This window comes from Colius striatus, chromosome 11 (genome assembly GCF_028858725.1).
Source record: "Colius striatus isolate bColStr4 chromosome 11, bColStr4.1.hap1, whole genome shotgun sequence".
Classification (NCBI taxonomy): domain Eukaryota; kingdom Metazoa; phylum Chordata; class Aves; order Coliiformes; family Coliidae; genus Colius; species Colius striatus.
Window position 1 is genome coordinate 11195821 of NC_084769.1, and position 13855 is coordinate 11209675.

At 46.9% G+C, this 13855-nt stretch overlaps 1 protein-coding gene across 4 annotated transcripts in view; it reads left to right on the top strand.

Moving 5' to 3' along the window:
- HEG1 (heart development protein with EGF like domains 1) overlaps positions 1-13855 on the top strand; it is a 59777-nt gene that overhangs the window by 28625 nt on the left and 17297 nt on the right. For all 4 annotated transcript variants that reach the window (XM_062005230.1, XM_062005232.1, XM_062005231.1 and 1 more), the window contains 9 exons: positions 299-622; positions 1322-1627; positions 2143-2484; positions 4043-5398; positions 7860-7979; positions 9603-9697; positions 10237-10295; positions 10787-10947; positions 13450-13584. In XM_062005230.1, the coding sequence (XP_061861214.1) occupies positions 299-622; positions 1322-1627; positions 2143-2484; positions 4043-5398; positions 7860-7979; positions 9603-9697; positions 10237-10295; positions 10787-10947; positions 13450-13584 (2898 nt within the window). The remainder of the gene's footprint in view (positions 1-298; positions 623-1321; positions 1628-2142; positions 2485-4042; positions 5399-7859; positions 7980-9602; positions 9698-10236; positions 10296-10786; positions 10948-13449; positions 13585-13855) is intronic.

The following is a 13855-nucleotide window of genomic DNA, read 5'->3' on the forward strand; positions in this document are numbered from 1 at the left end:
TCATCTTGGTGGCCCTGTGCTGGACTGTATCCAGCAGCTCCCTGTCCCTCTTGAGCTGGGGAGCCCAGAACTGGACACAGGACTCCAAATGACACCTCACCAGGGCAGAGTAGAGGAGAGGAGAACCCACACCTTGCACAGGAAAGGATTGTGTCTTCACAGTTAGTGTTTTCTCCAGCTGTAGGTCTCCTGCCACATTTTATCTGTGCCACCAGCCTGAGGGTGGTGATGTGAGAGAGCACACCCACCTGTTTATAGCTTAGGATCTATAAATCCATTTTGCTTTGCCCTTTTGCAGCAGAACAGACCTCTGCAGCAGGACACCTGCCCGATGCTCCTCTCAGCAGTCTGCCCAGCTCGGTGACAGCCACGAGTGCTGGGGAGAGGAGCACAGTGCCCATGCCAGGCCCTGGTGCAACATCCAGCACTGCAGGGAGCTCTGCTCCCACTCTGCCCCACACCAGCTCCTTGGATGTAGTCCTTCTATCCACATCAGCCACAGACACTGCGAGGCACAGTGATGTTTCACAGAACGATGCTGAAGCCACTGACCTTCCAACAAAGACACTGCCTGTATTTTCTCCCAGCAGTTCAGTGCCTTCACCTTCACCAAGTGCTTCAGGTGGGTCTTTTGGTTTCCTGGCTTACCATGCAGGGCATCCTTCCTCCTCACCCTCTTCCTGAGCTCCCACCCTCCCTTTTCTAGCCTTAAACTGGATTTGCCTTTTTAGTAAGCCTGCTTTATTGTGAAAGGTGTCAGCACTGCATGCTTGGTGAGTTTTTTGCCTCATGGCACTTGGGCAACACTTCTCATGTTGGATCTAGACAGCCAGGCAGCTCTTCTGGGCCACATGCAAAGGCTGGCATGGAGCCTTGGTCTCAGCCCTCAGCCTGGAGGAGCCTGGCACAAGATGTGCCAAGGGATCAATAGACCTTTTACCATTTCTTATATCCCGGTAACCATGTGTTTTGGCCTCAGCCGTGCTGCCAAGGTCACACCAGAGCTGGTTTCAAACCCACTGATCCACCCAAGGAGAGTTGTGTAGGACATTAAAGACCAGGTTCTATCTCCCTGCTGGTGTTCTCTCTCATAAATGCTGTGCACCAAAAACTCTTCTATTTGTCTGGTGTAAAGGAGAGAAGTACAAACCACCTGAGAACCTCACTTAGTAAATAAGTGATGCTGCTCACTAAGTACCACCTCTGCTGTGAGGATTGAAAAGTTCGGGTTTTGGTCACTGTAGAGGCCTCAAAGATATTCTTAATATAAATATATATATATATATATATAAATACATCTATGTATATCTCTGTATTGCAGTTCCAGAGAGAGGAAGAAGAGTTTCTGGCGCTCCTACAGAGACAACGTACATCTTGACCACACTCTCCAGACACAAGGAGGGAACATCTGAGGCTGCAACTGACCATGACACGTGGAGCACAGTGTCAGAAAACCCCACATCTCACCTGGACATGGCTGTGGAGCCCCTCACCAGTCCCCTGCCATCCTCCACAGCATGGCCCGAAAAGGGGCATGTCTCGTCTGGCCAAGCAGAGTACTCAGAGCCCAAGGTCACCCTTTCCTCCAGGGCCTCCACCTCCTTCTCAGCTGCTGCTGAACCTTCCAGTGAGTTTTTCTGAAGTCTGGGATGATGTTTGAATTCAGAAAAATCAGACTGTCTCTTGTTCCCCCTCTTCCATGGGATTGATATGAACACCAACACGTGTCAGTGCTGTTGCAGGTGTGGGCAGGATTTCTAAGCAGTGGTCATTCTACTCCTTAATGTTGTATTTCTGCAGTTGCTGATGCTTAACAAAAAAGTCTGAGGCATGAGACATGTAGCTTCTTGCTGTAGGACACATCTACTACCTGCCTGGGTTGGGTAACATAAACATGCTGTTATGACTCTAATGGTACTCATTATCTCCATGTATTTAGACAGTCCTGTTTCTTTGGAGTAGGCTTTGTTAAATCCACATTTAAGGTGGCAGATATGGAGATCTACTTAATCTGTATTTAATCTGTGTTTATCCGTGCAATTTTATTAATCTGCATTTCCAAACAGAATTATTGTAGAACTCACAAGTGCTCTCTTCTCTGAGATGATAAAATCAGATGCCTGCTTTTTGATCCTATTCCAGCCATGGGCAGCAGCCGTCATTTCCTAAGCAGCTCGAGTGCTGAGGAAAGAACATCCAGGCCCGTCACTGACCGTGTGTACAGTGCATCCACTGGCAGTGGAGAGGTGATGCTGCACTCAGTGACAGACAGCACACTGGCCATGGGCACGGAGAGCTCTACTTCCTACACCGAGACCGGCAGCCCTCTGGGGCCAGCTGAGGCAGGAGCAGGGCCAGTGGAGCAGAACAGGATGACCAATGCCTCCACCAGCACTGGAGGCTTCACAGGCTTTGCAACAGAGATTCTCTTTGAGCGTTCTTCCAAGATACCCACTTACTCTTCATTCCAAGATGACCTCACAAGTAAGTTAGTGTCTCCTGGCGTACACACAAGTAAGTTAGTGTCCTGGCTGGGGAGTGGGAGAAATTCACACTGTTCTGCATTTCTCTACCTTGTATACAAACTTCTCATTCATTAGGACATGCAGTGCCACCCATGGGTTTGCTCAGGGGAGATGCTTTCATCAAAGGACCTAAAGCCTGCATTATTCCTTTCTATCCTGACTAGTTTATTTTGGGTAATGCTTTTAGAAGTGTTTCACAGTTTTCAAGTGTTGCAGCATTGTGCCCAGGTGGCCAAGAAGGCCAATGGCATCCTGGCTTGTATCAGAAATAGTGTGACCAGCAGGACCAGGGCAGTGATTGTTCTCCTGTACTGGGCACTGGTGAGGTCACGCCTCGAGTGCTGTGTTTAGTTCTGGGCCCCTCACTACATTGAGGTGCTGGAGATTGTCCAGAGATGGACAACAAAGCTGGTGAAGAGTCTGGAGAACGAGTCTGATGAGGAGTGTCTGAGGGAGCTGGGGTTATTTAGCCTGGAGAAGAGGAGGTTGAAGGGAGACATGATCACTCTCTATAGCTATCTGAAAGGAGGTTGTAGCGAGGTGGGGATTGGTCTCTTCTCTCCAGCAATGAGTGATAGGAAAAGAGGAAATGGGATCTAGTTGCACCAGAGGATGTTTAGATTGGAGATGAAGAAGAACTTTTTAACCAAGAAGGTTGTTAGATTCTGTCCCAGGCTGTCCAGGGAGGTAGTAGAGTCCCCATCCCTTGAGATATTTAAAAGCCGTGTAGCTGAGGTGCTGAGGGACATGGTTTAGTGATGTGTTTGGCAGTGTGAGGTGAGTGGTTGGACTTGATGATCTTAAAGATCTTTCCCAACCAAAGCGATTCTACGATGATGACCTAAGTCAATTGTAGAATTAAACCAAGTTTTCAATACCCTATTTTTTATTTTTAGAGATTGCTGAACTTAGCTGTTCATCCTGACATTTGTATGATGAGATTGACTGCACCTTTTGTGCTAAATAATTGGAATCCTCGTTTAGGGTTTCCTAACTGCAAAGTCTTCAATCAATGTGTTCAGGATAAGCTGCAAATTAGCGTAATAATTTCATTCTGCAGATGCAGGAGGTTCACTGTCTAAAACCAAATTGACTGAAGAAGAGGGATATTCATTACTTGGGAATGGAGGATAAGAGGGAGATGATATAAGTTTTAGAAATTATGAGTGATAAAGAGAACAGATGGGTTTTCCTGCTTAGCTTGCCACAAAATATCATGGAACGATAAATGCTCAATGGTATTAGAAATGCAATACTGGAAGAAGACTACTTTAGAAACCTACTTGTTTCAGAGAAGCCTTGTGTCTGTCAGAGTTCACCATTTTAGAATCAATTAGGGATTGCATAAGACTTCTGATCCAATGCCTGTGCTTGGATGGTGCTCTAAATTTTCAGATGACCATGGGCCAGTTCACAGACAAGAATATTTTATGTATTTAGCAAGTGATTTTAACATGACATCAAAATACTTTCATATTACTCTGTCTTTCTAATGTATTCTGTCCTTTTTACTGCAGGCTTTTCAAGTAGCCATCAGCCAGGTAGCCTTGATGCTGAGAAAAGGACCTCAGTTTCTCATACGGATGGCACATACATTTCAACCACATATACCAGAGGAGGAGAGAGGACCCTGCTGTCTATCTCAAATAGCAGCACCTCTGCTGACTCTTCAGAAAGTTCCACCTTTTTTTCTGAAATTTCCAACCCTTCTGATTCATCAAAATCTTCTGTGGCACAGGACAGGAGCAACGTGTCCAGCGATGGTGGTTTTGTTGAACCATCTACAGAGCCATTGCTCGTACATTCTTCCAAACTGTCGACATCTGCTTCTGCAGGCAGTGTGCAAAATACTACTCTCTTCAACACTGACCCTCAGCTGTTGACCACTGACAGATCATCTTTATCTTCATCAACATTTCCAGCCTCTTCCTCACTGTCATCACTGCATCACTCATTGTCATCGACACCACCACCACCACCTTACCCCTTTACGTCATCGCAGTCAACTGAGCCGCTGTCATCCCCTGTGATGGCATCTTCCCCCCCTCTGCAGGCTTTGTCATCCTCCTTGCCCACTTCCTCGTTGCTTTCCCCATCTTACTCCTTAGCATCTTTATTGCCTCTGTTTTCATCACCGTCGTCAGTCTCACAGTCCAATGACAGCGAGCAAGCGAGCACCTCTGGAGCTACGACAGTGGGCAGGAGGGTGCCTTCCACAGCCGCCGTGTCCGGGAGCTCATCCAGAGAGACCACCAAGCACAGCATCACGCACCAGTCCCAAAACAACACCAGCTTCACCTCCACCGGGTCTCTTCTCCCTACGGCACCCATGGAGCACAGTGGACGTGTGTCTGTGTCCACTGCCGTGACGGTAACAGAAGCCGCCTTGCCGAGAACCGCCACTGCCTGGGAGAGCAGCTTCGGGAGGGCAACGCCGCTGCTCACCACAGCCAGCGATGCCCCAGGGGCTGGGCCGACTGACGCACCCCTTAGTCCCTCACCAAGTGCAACAAACCACAGCGTCATCATCCCTGTGGTAGCACTGACCACGGTGAAACCTTCTGTGCTGACAACGCCGGGCAGTCGCCAGCCAACCTCAGGTGATGTTAGCACCGTGAAAGCCCACAGAGCTCAAACGCCCGCAGCCACAAAGCATGTGTATACCACTAGTGAAAGCACAGAAGCTGTGGATCCCACCACTGCAAGGCCTGGTAAAGTCACTGAGGAAAACATCCCTATTACGAGTCTTTCTGAAGCCCCTCCAACCAGCAAGACCACTGTGAGCATTACAACCACTTTGGCTGCTACCAAAACAACCACCGTTCCTCCATCGAGTAGCACAGCCAGGCTGAGGACATCATCTCCAGCAACAGGTAATGTGTCTGATGGTGATTATCAGTGGTGGGGCCAGGGATGAATGGGTGCAGTGGGTTGACTCTGGCTGGATGCCAGGGGCTCACCAGAGTTGCTCTATCACTCGCCCTCCTTAAACCAGACAGGGGAGAGGGAATGTAGTGAAAGGCTCATCGGTTGAGGTAAAGACAGGGACATGGCTCAGCAATTACTGTCACAGGCAAAACATAGGCTTGGGGAAATTACTAATTTCTTGCCCAAGAGAAAAGAGAATGGTAATGAGAAAATAAAAATTAAATCTTGAAACACCTTCCCCCCACTCCTCCCTTCTTGCAGGTCTCTACCTCCTCCCCTGCAGTGACACCGGGGGATGGGGAAGGGGGGTTATGGGCAGTTCATCACAGATGGCTTTTGACACTGCTTTCTCTTGGGGGAGGATTCCTCATACTTCCCCTGCTCCAACACAGTCCTCTGTGAGACCTTCCCAAAGGCTGCAGTTCTTCATGAACTACTCCAATGTGGGTCCCTTCCGCAGGGGAGAAGGGCAGTCCTTCAGGAACAGACTGCTCCCTCATGAGTCCCCCATGGAGTCAGAAATCCTGCCAGCAAACCTGCTCCAGCCTGGGCTCCTCTTTGTCCTTGGATCCACAGGTCCAGCCAAGAGTCTGCTCCAGCACAGACTTCCTGGGTGGGTTATAGCCTCCTCTGGGCATCCACCTGCTCTGGCATAGTGTCCTCCATGGGCTGCAGGTGGATATTCCCTTCTCAGATGTGTTAATCACAGAGGCATTACCACCATGGTTAATTGGCTCAGGCTTGGCCAGCAGCAGGTCTCTCTTGGAGCCAGCTGGCACTGGCTCTGTCAGGTATAAGGGAAGCTTTTAGCATCTTCTCACAGAAGCCACCTCTATACATACTCTCCCACTGCCAAAACCTTGCCACACAAACCCAATACAGAGGGCAGGAATGCCTGAGTCCCTTTTAAGGGTCTTCAAGGGGATGATGTATGTATGACAAGTCTTGTGGTCTGCAGAGTTTGAGGAGAACAACTTGGTCTCCATGTTGGTGTTTTTAAGCTAAGGAGGGTTTAGCAGTCCAGCTGAGCTGCTGGAAAAGCTTGAGCATTTTGGTGAACATTGCTGATAAAAATGGTAAGCTGAAATTGGAGAATTTTAGGAAAATGAAGCTGACTGGCCTTGCAGGTAAGTGTGGGATGCATTTTATATTTGTTGATCAGTTGACAGTCTTGATCAATATCAATCAATATCTATCTTATTCATCAGAAAAGATGGTTGGTCAGCACCTGGTATTTGTGTGGGAACTTCTCTTTTTATGACCTATGGTTGTTTTCTCCCCACCTCAAGCAATAATCTCCCACTCAAGGGTCTGTTGCTTCTCCTTATAGGCTACCTGCTATAGTCTTGCTGTGTGCTATTAAAGCCATTTGGTATCACTGCCAGACTCCTTATCTTCTCAAGTAAATACATTAACCAAACTTCTATATGAATGGAAATTGATTGTTTGTTTAGTTCAGGAGCCTTGCCCTCGTGCCACTGTAGGATAATGTGTGTGCTAATTGCATTAATCTCTGGCAATAGTACATATTCCATCCAACAATTAAGTATTTAAAGGTTATTTCTCAGGCTGATTGATTTTAATTATAGCTGTGGCTACACACACACACACAAAAAATTCACTGTAGGGGAATAGATTCTTTCTGTTGAAAAATTTAGGTTATGTATCCTTTTTACCAACTGATTCACAATTTTCCCAGGTTACTCTTCACTTTAAATACCAAGTTTGGCTGTTTACCAGAATGCAAAGTACTGCACACTGCTTGCACACGTGTGTGACACACACTTGTGCTCGTGTGAGCTGTACACACAGCAAGAGGAGCATTTCTGACTAGGGCATGGTGTTTTGGTTCTTTTTTCAAAATGAAGTATTGGATAGCTTCTCTGGAATTCCTTCTCTGGAGACATTCAAAATCCACCTGGAGGAGTTCCTGTGTGACCTACTCTAGGTGGTCCTGCTCTGGCAGGGGAGTTAGGCTGAATGATCTTTCGAGGTCCTTTCCAACCCTTAAGATTCTGTGATTCTGTGACTTTGGTGAAGGGATTTGTGCTTCCATGTCGAGCTCTGGCTGTCGAGGTCCCTTCTTCACTCTCTTTGTCTGTAACTTTAGGGCTGTTTGAAAAGCACCCTGAGATGTGCAGATGGGCAGTGCTGTAGGCAAGCTGGGTGTTCTTATTAACATAGATCAGCATGCTGGATCCCAAGGGCTTTTGAATGAATATTCAAGAGAAGGTGGTTTGTATTTACTCTTTCAGCTTCAACAGAATAATTAAGAACAGGATAAATAGTAAATGCAAATGATGCTGTGAAGCATCTGATAATGCTCAGGGGGTCACAAAAGAGGAGCCAAGCTGATCTTGTTGTGATACTGTAACTATGGTCTGGTGTTTTTTTCTGCATTTGTAGATGTGGATAAATGTCTTTCCAACCCTTGTCCTGCGCTGGCCACCTGCAACAGCACCCGTGACTCCTATATCTGTCAGTGTCCTCTTGGATACGAGCTGGAAAAAGGAAAGTGCAATTTAGGTAAGGAAAGTGAAAAACCAGGGGAGAGAAACATAGAAGTAACTATCTGTAATCTTCTAAAACAAATTCACCTATGCTCAGACTAGTTCAGGAGCTTAATGTTCCTCTCAGCCACTGCTTTTAACAAGAGCCTCTCAGTGTTTATCCAAGTGTAGCGCGTGATGCCAGTGGTGTTGGGGTGCCCCTGGGAGCAGGCACAGTGATGGCTGAGGGTTCCTTAAAAGCACAGCATCAGAGTGATGGGCTCAGCCTTGTTAGTAAGGACAGATGTGCCCTTTCTGTTCCTAATGTGTTTTATAACCCCCTAAAAAGCACTCTAAGCAGTTTATGGGAGCTCCCAGCCCTGCAAAGCCAGGTGATGGTGCTTGGTTTGGGGGAGGCAAGTGGGGCTATTGTGTAGCCTGACTTCAGTGGGATCAGCCCTGTGTGGAAAATTAAGCACCCATGAAAGTCTTTGTAAGATCAGGGTCTTGTTTCATACCTTTAGCATTTTTTCATGCAGCACAGTTATTAGTTGGAGCTCAGGTTCTGACCCCCTCCCTCCTTTCTATCAGAGGACTCTCAATCTCAAGGATTTACAGTGTCCCATTGTAAAGGGGAATTTGTTTTGCCAGAGGTTTTTCTGACCCTTAATCAGCCAGGATTAGAGGCATGGAAATTTTGCTAAGGAAACATGGGTGAGGTGTCCCTGAAGGGTGTTTTGAAATAGTTCTATGAGTTGGAATGTGTCAGCTTCTAATTTAGAGAGTTGTTTTGATCATGCCTTGAACTGGAATATGAGCAGATTATATAAATACAGTGAAGGTGATTCTCATTTTTACCCAGAGTTGTTACATTAGAGCTGTCCAGTATAAAATTTGTGGGGACGATAAGCTCTGTGGATGGGAAAAAATGGGAAGGAATCGGAGTCTTTATAATGTTATCTGTGACTGTATTTGTTTTTCTGCTGTAACATAAAACTTAAGAGGCCTGAGTTCTCATTTCCACTGAGTATCTCATGACATTTAATACAAGATTTAGGGATATTATCTCTCTGAGTCTGGACAACTCGGATTATTGCATTCAGCTGCCGTGAATCAAATATTAATCTAAGCACAGAAAAATGCATCTTTTGGGCCTCTTTTCAAATGTCATTGCTCATTCTGTCCAATGATTTGAAAAATGAAAATGTCCTTTCTACAGTGCTTTATCGTGACTTGCTGATCTGCTTTCCTTCCCTGGCAGAGTGAGAGATTTGACATATTTGCCCCAAATTATTGCAAATAGCTTTGGTACCTGAAGTTCTCTTGTTACTAAATTTCTCATCTCTCTCTGTGTTCAGGGGTCCTTTTCACACAGAAATAAACACTAATTTAAATGTGTGAATGCTGCAGTGAAATGCTGGCTGCTCAGCAGCATGGAGCTCTGGAATTTGACTGAGGCTGTGGGAACATTGCAGCAACCCTTGGGAAAAAAAATCCCAAGGCTGGGACTTTGCTGTACTGGGGCAGTGACTCTCAGACATGAGTTTGCTGCTGCTGCATGAAGGAGTTTTCCAGGCAGACAGCTTGTGTGGATAAAACCACAGCTACATATGGCATGGAGGTGTGTGTTCTGACTAATGCATCTTATTCTTCCTTTTAGTACGAATATTTATTGGCCAGGTTCCTCTGAAACTGAACATGACCCATGGGAAGTATGCAGAGCTCCTCCACGTCGAGGGTGAAATCCTGGCAATGGTGAGTGTGGTTGCCAGGGCTTTGCCAATACTGTTGGGACAGGTCCCCTTCGTTGCTCTTACTGTTGTCATGTGGAGCCATGAGACTCTGTAGCATGCATTTAGTGTTTTTGATCGTTGAACCATCCCAGTTTGGTGTAAATGGGACTGGTGAGACATCCACTTTTAAATCCCAGCACAGTCCTCTCTCCTGCCCTGTCCATGCTGTTAAGACAGCAGCAGAGGGATGAGTTTGTCCTGTTAGCAGCCCCTGTTAGCTGGCTGCAGTTCATCCCCACTCTTTTTGGAGTAGGTGATTTGTCCAAGGCTGCACAATGATGGCTTCTGCCATCTGTTGCTGGCAGCAGGACAGCATATCTTTTCTCATGGAGCAGCTGAAATGCTGGGATGCTCAAAGTCCCCTCAGCCTCAGCAGGAAGCTCTGGCAAATGCAGAGAATGGTGTGGATGACCCAGGAGGGCCATTCCAGGCTGTGTCCCATCAGCCTGCCTCCCTCCATCTTTCCCCAGGGCACTAACAGCTGCTCTTTCTTCCTTGCAGCTGGATGCATCGCTGTCAGGCTTGCCAGGGTACCACCACTCCACAGTTAAGGCAAGCAGGTAAGGCCCAGGCTGCCAGGGGAAGAATGAGAAACTGGAGTGTTTGGGGTGTTTGACTTGAGATCCATGTTCTGCATTTTGAGTCAGTGCTGGACTTGATGCCATCCAGCCTGATGGTAGTGCAGGCCATGGGGGATGCCTGACCACCTTGCCTGGCTTTCCTGGTACCCTCCGTCCAGCCTGGGCAGCTTGGGGATGGTCTTGTGAGCTGCGCAGGAGGGATTTGTGGCTGGTTTCAAAATGAGCTGCCAGCACCCTTTGCAGCCCTAAATGTACCTCTCTGTGTATTAAATTTAGCCAGTTTGTAAGGTCTGTTGCAATGCAGGGCTGATTCAGTGTGTGTGCAATATTGTGGCTGTGGTAAGCATCACTGGTGGCAGTGAGAGCCCTGTGCATAATGTGCCTTAACAAGAGTCCCATGTATAAGGTGCTAATGATGATATCAGACTGACCTGTGATACTGAGGGCTGTTTTGTTTTGTTTTCTGTTAGGGAGGCAGATCTGGTGCGTGTTTCAGTGCAATCCACGTTCTCTTTAGCATCTAATGTGACTTTGTACGATGTTATCAGCAGCGTGAAAAGCTACATTCGAGCTTGCAAATCCCCCACCGAAGCCTGTCAGTTCATCTCCAGCCTGAAACCTCTCCACAGAAGTAAGTACCACCTGGAGGGACTGTGTTGGGAGGGGAAAGGGATGTTTTATTTGGCATCTTTTATAATATAGGGTGAAAGATTTTGGTGTTTGGAAAAAAAACCCCTTCTGAATCTTTTTAATGTTATTTAAATGAGTCATCTTAAGAGCCTTACAGTACAAAAGGGATGTAGATATGGAGCCTTATCTTCACCACATGTGTGAGAAATCTGCCTCTCTCTGAAAACACTGTGAGCACAGGATTAGAGGTATTGTACAGCAGCCTTTCATCTCTGGGATATGACACCAGGCCCCATCCAGATCAAAAAAACCCAAGAACCCTAATTCTACCCATGCAGTCAGGAGGTGGGGAAACTGTGAAAACCAGGAGACAACATTCCCCAGTGCAGTGGATTAGAGCTGCTGGAGGCTACATGGGGAGCTCTGCTTCTCCTGCCTGCTTAGCTTTGGTGTTGTAGGTGATTCACAGTTGCCATCTTTTGGTTTCTGTACTGAATGAGGATTCTCTGGGGAATAGTGGGAACGTGAGCATGACACAGAAGAACCTGGAGAAGCACGTCAGTGTTGTGCAGGGTCTTCTCCAGGTGGATCCCATCAGTGGTGGTGGCCCTGTGCCTCCTGGTCTTTGCTTTCTGAGGGAGCAATATAGGAGATGTAGCCATGAAAGGTACTGGCAGGATACAGGGAGTGAGCACCCTTGAAAGATGGGCTCCTGCGAGGAAACTTCTGCACGTGGAGCTCTGTGACTTCAAGGATCAAGGCTTTGCAGTTTGGCTTTGAGGATGAAGGGCAGCAGTGTTTAGCCTGAGTCTAGTGGGAAATCCCTGGGGTCATTTTGGTAAAGCAAACACAGAGATGAGAAATTCAGTGTGCGCTCTCATTGTAACGTGCTGTATTTTGAAGCCACACTCCCACCATGAACTGAATGAAATAATTTTGGTAGACCTGATCAGCTTATGTCTGGCCATTACCCCTGATACAATGCTTCTGGTAAAGTCTTCTAGCTTGTAATGAGCAGAATGACAAGTTTGATGGATCTAGCAGGGAGAGATTTACAGGAGGTGGGTGCCAAATACGTGACACATTTTCCATAAAAACCTATTTCTCATTAATACCTTTTTTTATTCCATTTCCTTGGACCTCCCAGGAAAAATAAAAAAAAGAATGAATGTGGTGACACAATCATAGAACCGTAGACTTACAGATGGTAGGGGGTTGGAAAGGACCTTTAGAGATCATCCAGTCCAACCCCCCCTGCAGAAGCAGGTCCCACCTAGATCAGGTCACACAGGAATGTGTCCAGGCAGGTCTTGAAGACCTCCAAGGAAGGAGCCTCCACACCCTCCCTGGGCAGCCTGTGCCAGGGCTCCCTCACCTCGACAGTGAAATAGTTTTTCCTTATGTTTAAATGGAACATTTTGTGTTCCAGCTTCATCCCATTACCCCTTGTCCTGTTGCTAGATACAATAGAAAAAAGTGATGCTTCAACCTCCTGACACCCACCCTTTAGATATTTGTAAATATTAGTGAGATCTCTCCTCAGTCTCCTCCAGACTAAACAGCCCCAGTTCCCACAGCCTTTCCTCATAAGGAAGATGTTCCAGTCCCCTGATCATCTTGATACCCCTGTGCTGGACTCTCTCCAGCAGTTCTCTGTCCCTCTTGAGCTGGGGAGCCTAAAACTGGCCACAAGACTCCAGATGAGGCCTCACCAGGGCAGAGCAGAGAGAGAGAGAACTTCCCTTGACCTGCTGGCCACACACTTCTTGATGCATCCCAGGATGCCATTGGCCTTCTTGGCCACGAGGGTACATTGCTGGCTCATGTTCAATTTATTACCAACCAGCACTCCCAGGTCTGTCTCTGCAGAGCTGCTCTCCAGCAGGTCACCCCCAGCCTGTGCTGGTGCATGGGGTTGTTCCTTCCCATATGCAGGACTCTGCATTTGCCATTGTTGAACCTCATGAGGTTCCTCTCCATCATTTACCCAGAGTTTTACTGAATGCTCTTTGTAAGAAACCTGACTTCCTAAAGTAAAAACACTGTTTGGAAGTAATGTAAATGGGCAGACAAATTCTTTGTATGAAAAATGAGAAAATCCAGTGCTTCAGATTGGAATGGGAAAAAAATTGTTTTAGGCTGAGCGAAATGTTTTGCTTGATCTAAACTTAAAAATTGATTTGTTGAACTGTCTCAGGGGGTGAATGTGCTTCAGCTCCAGCCAAACCAAATTTTTGTTTTTCATTTCCCCTTCTGCCTCTGAGCAGAAACATTTGTTACTCACCTCCTCTGTTTGCCTGTACGAATGACAGTAGATATGCAAGAAATAGTCACACAGAGTAATGCTGACTGTCTGCTGATGGAACAGATGTTATTCAAAAACAACAACAACAAAGGAGATGAAAGCAGCACGTGAGCTGAGTGTGATGCCTGGGGAAAGCAAATGTCCATAACAAGGGGTTCAGAGAGAACTGTGCTGATGTTGGCCACCTCTTCCCAACAGTTGGCAGCTTGTGCAAGCAGAAGGACCCCGAGTGCGACGAGGAAACTTCTGAATGCACCGACTTCGATGGGATTGCCCTCTGCCAGTGCAAAAGTGGGTTCTTCAAATACAACAAGATGGACCACTCCTGCAGAGGTATTGCTCTTTATGTGGCATATTTTGCCTGAATTTTGCTTCAGCTTTCTGTGCTGGTGGAAACGAGTGTGTGTGCACGTATCTCTGTGCATGCAAGAAGCTCAGTATTATGAATAAATATTAGCAGCTCAGGTTTCTTCTATTTAGTTAGGGGACTTTTCTGCAGACACTGAAGATACAGGCTCTCTCTAGGAATAATATTATCTCTTTCAGGAGCACGCTGTGAGTCACAGAAGAAAGAGAAAGGGGCCTGACTGCTTTGGGCTCCAGT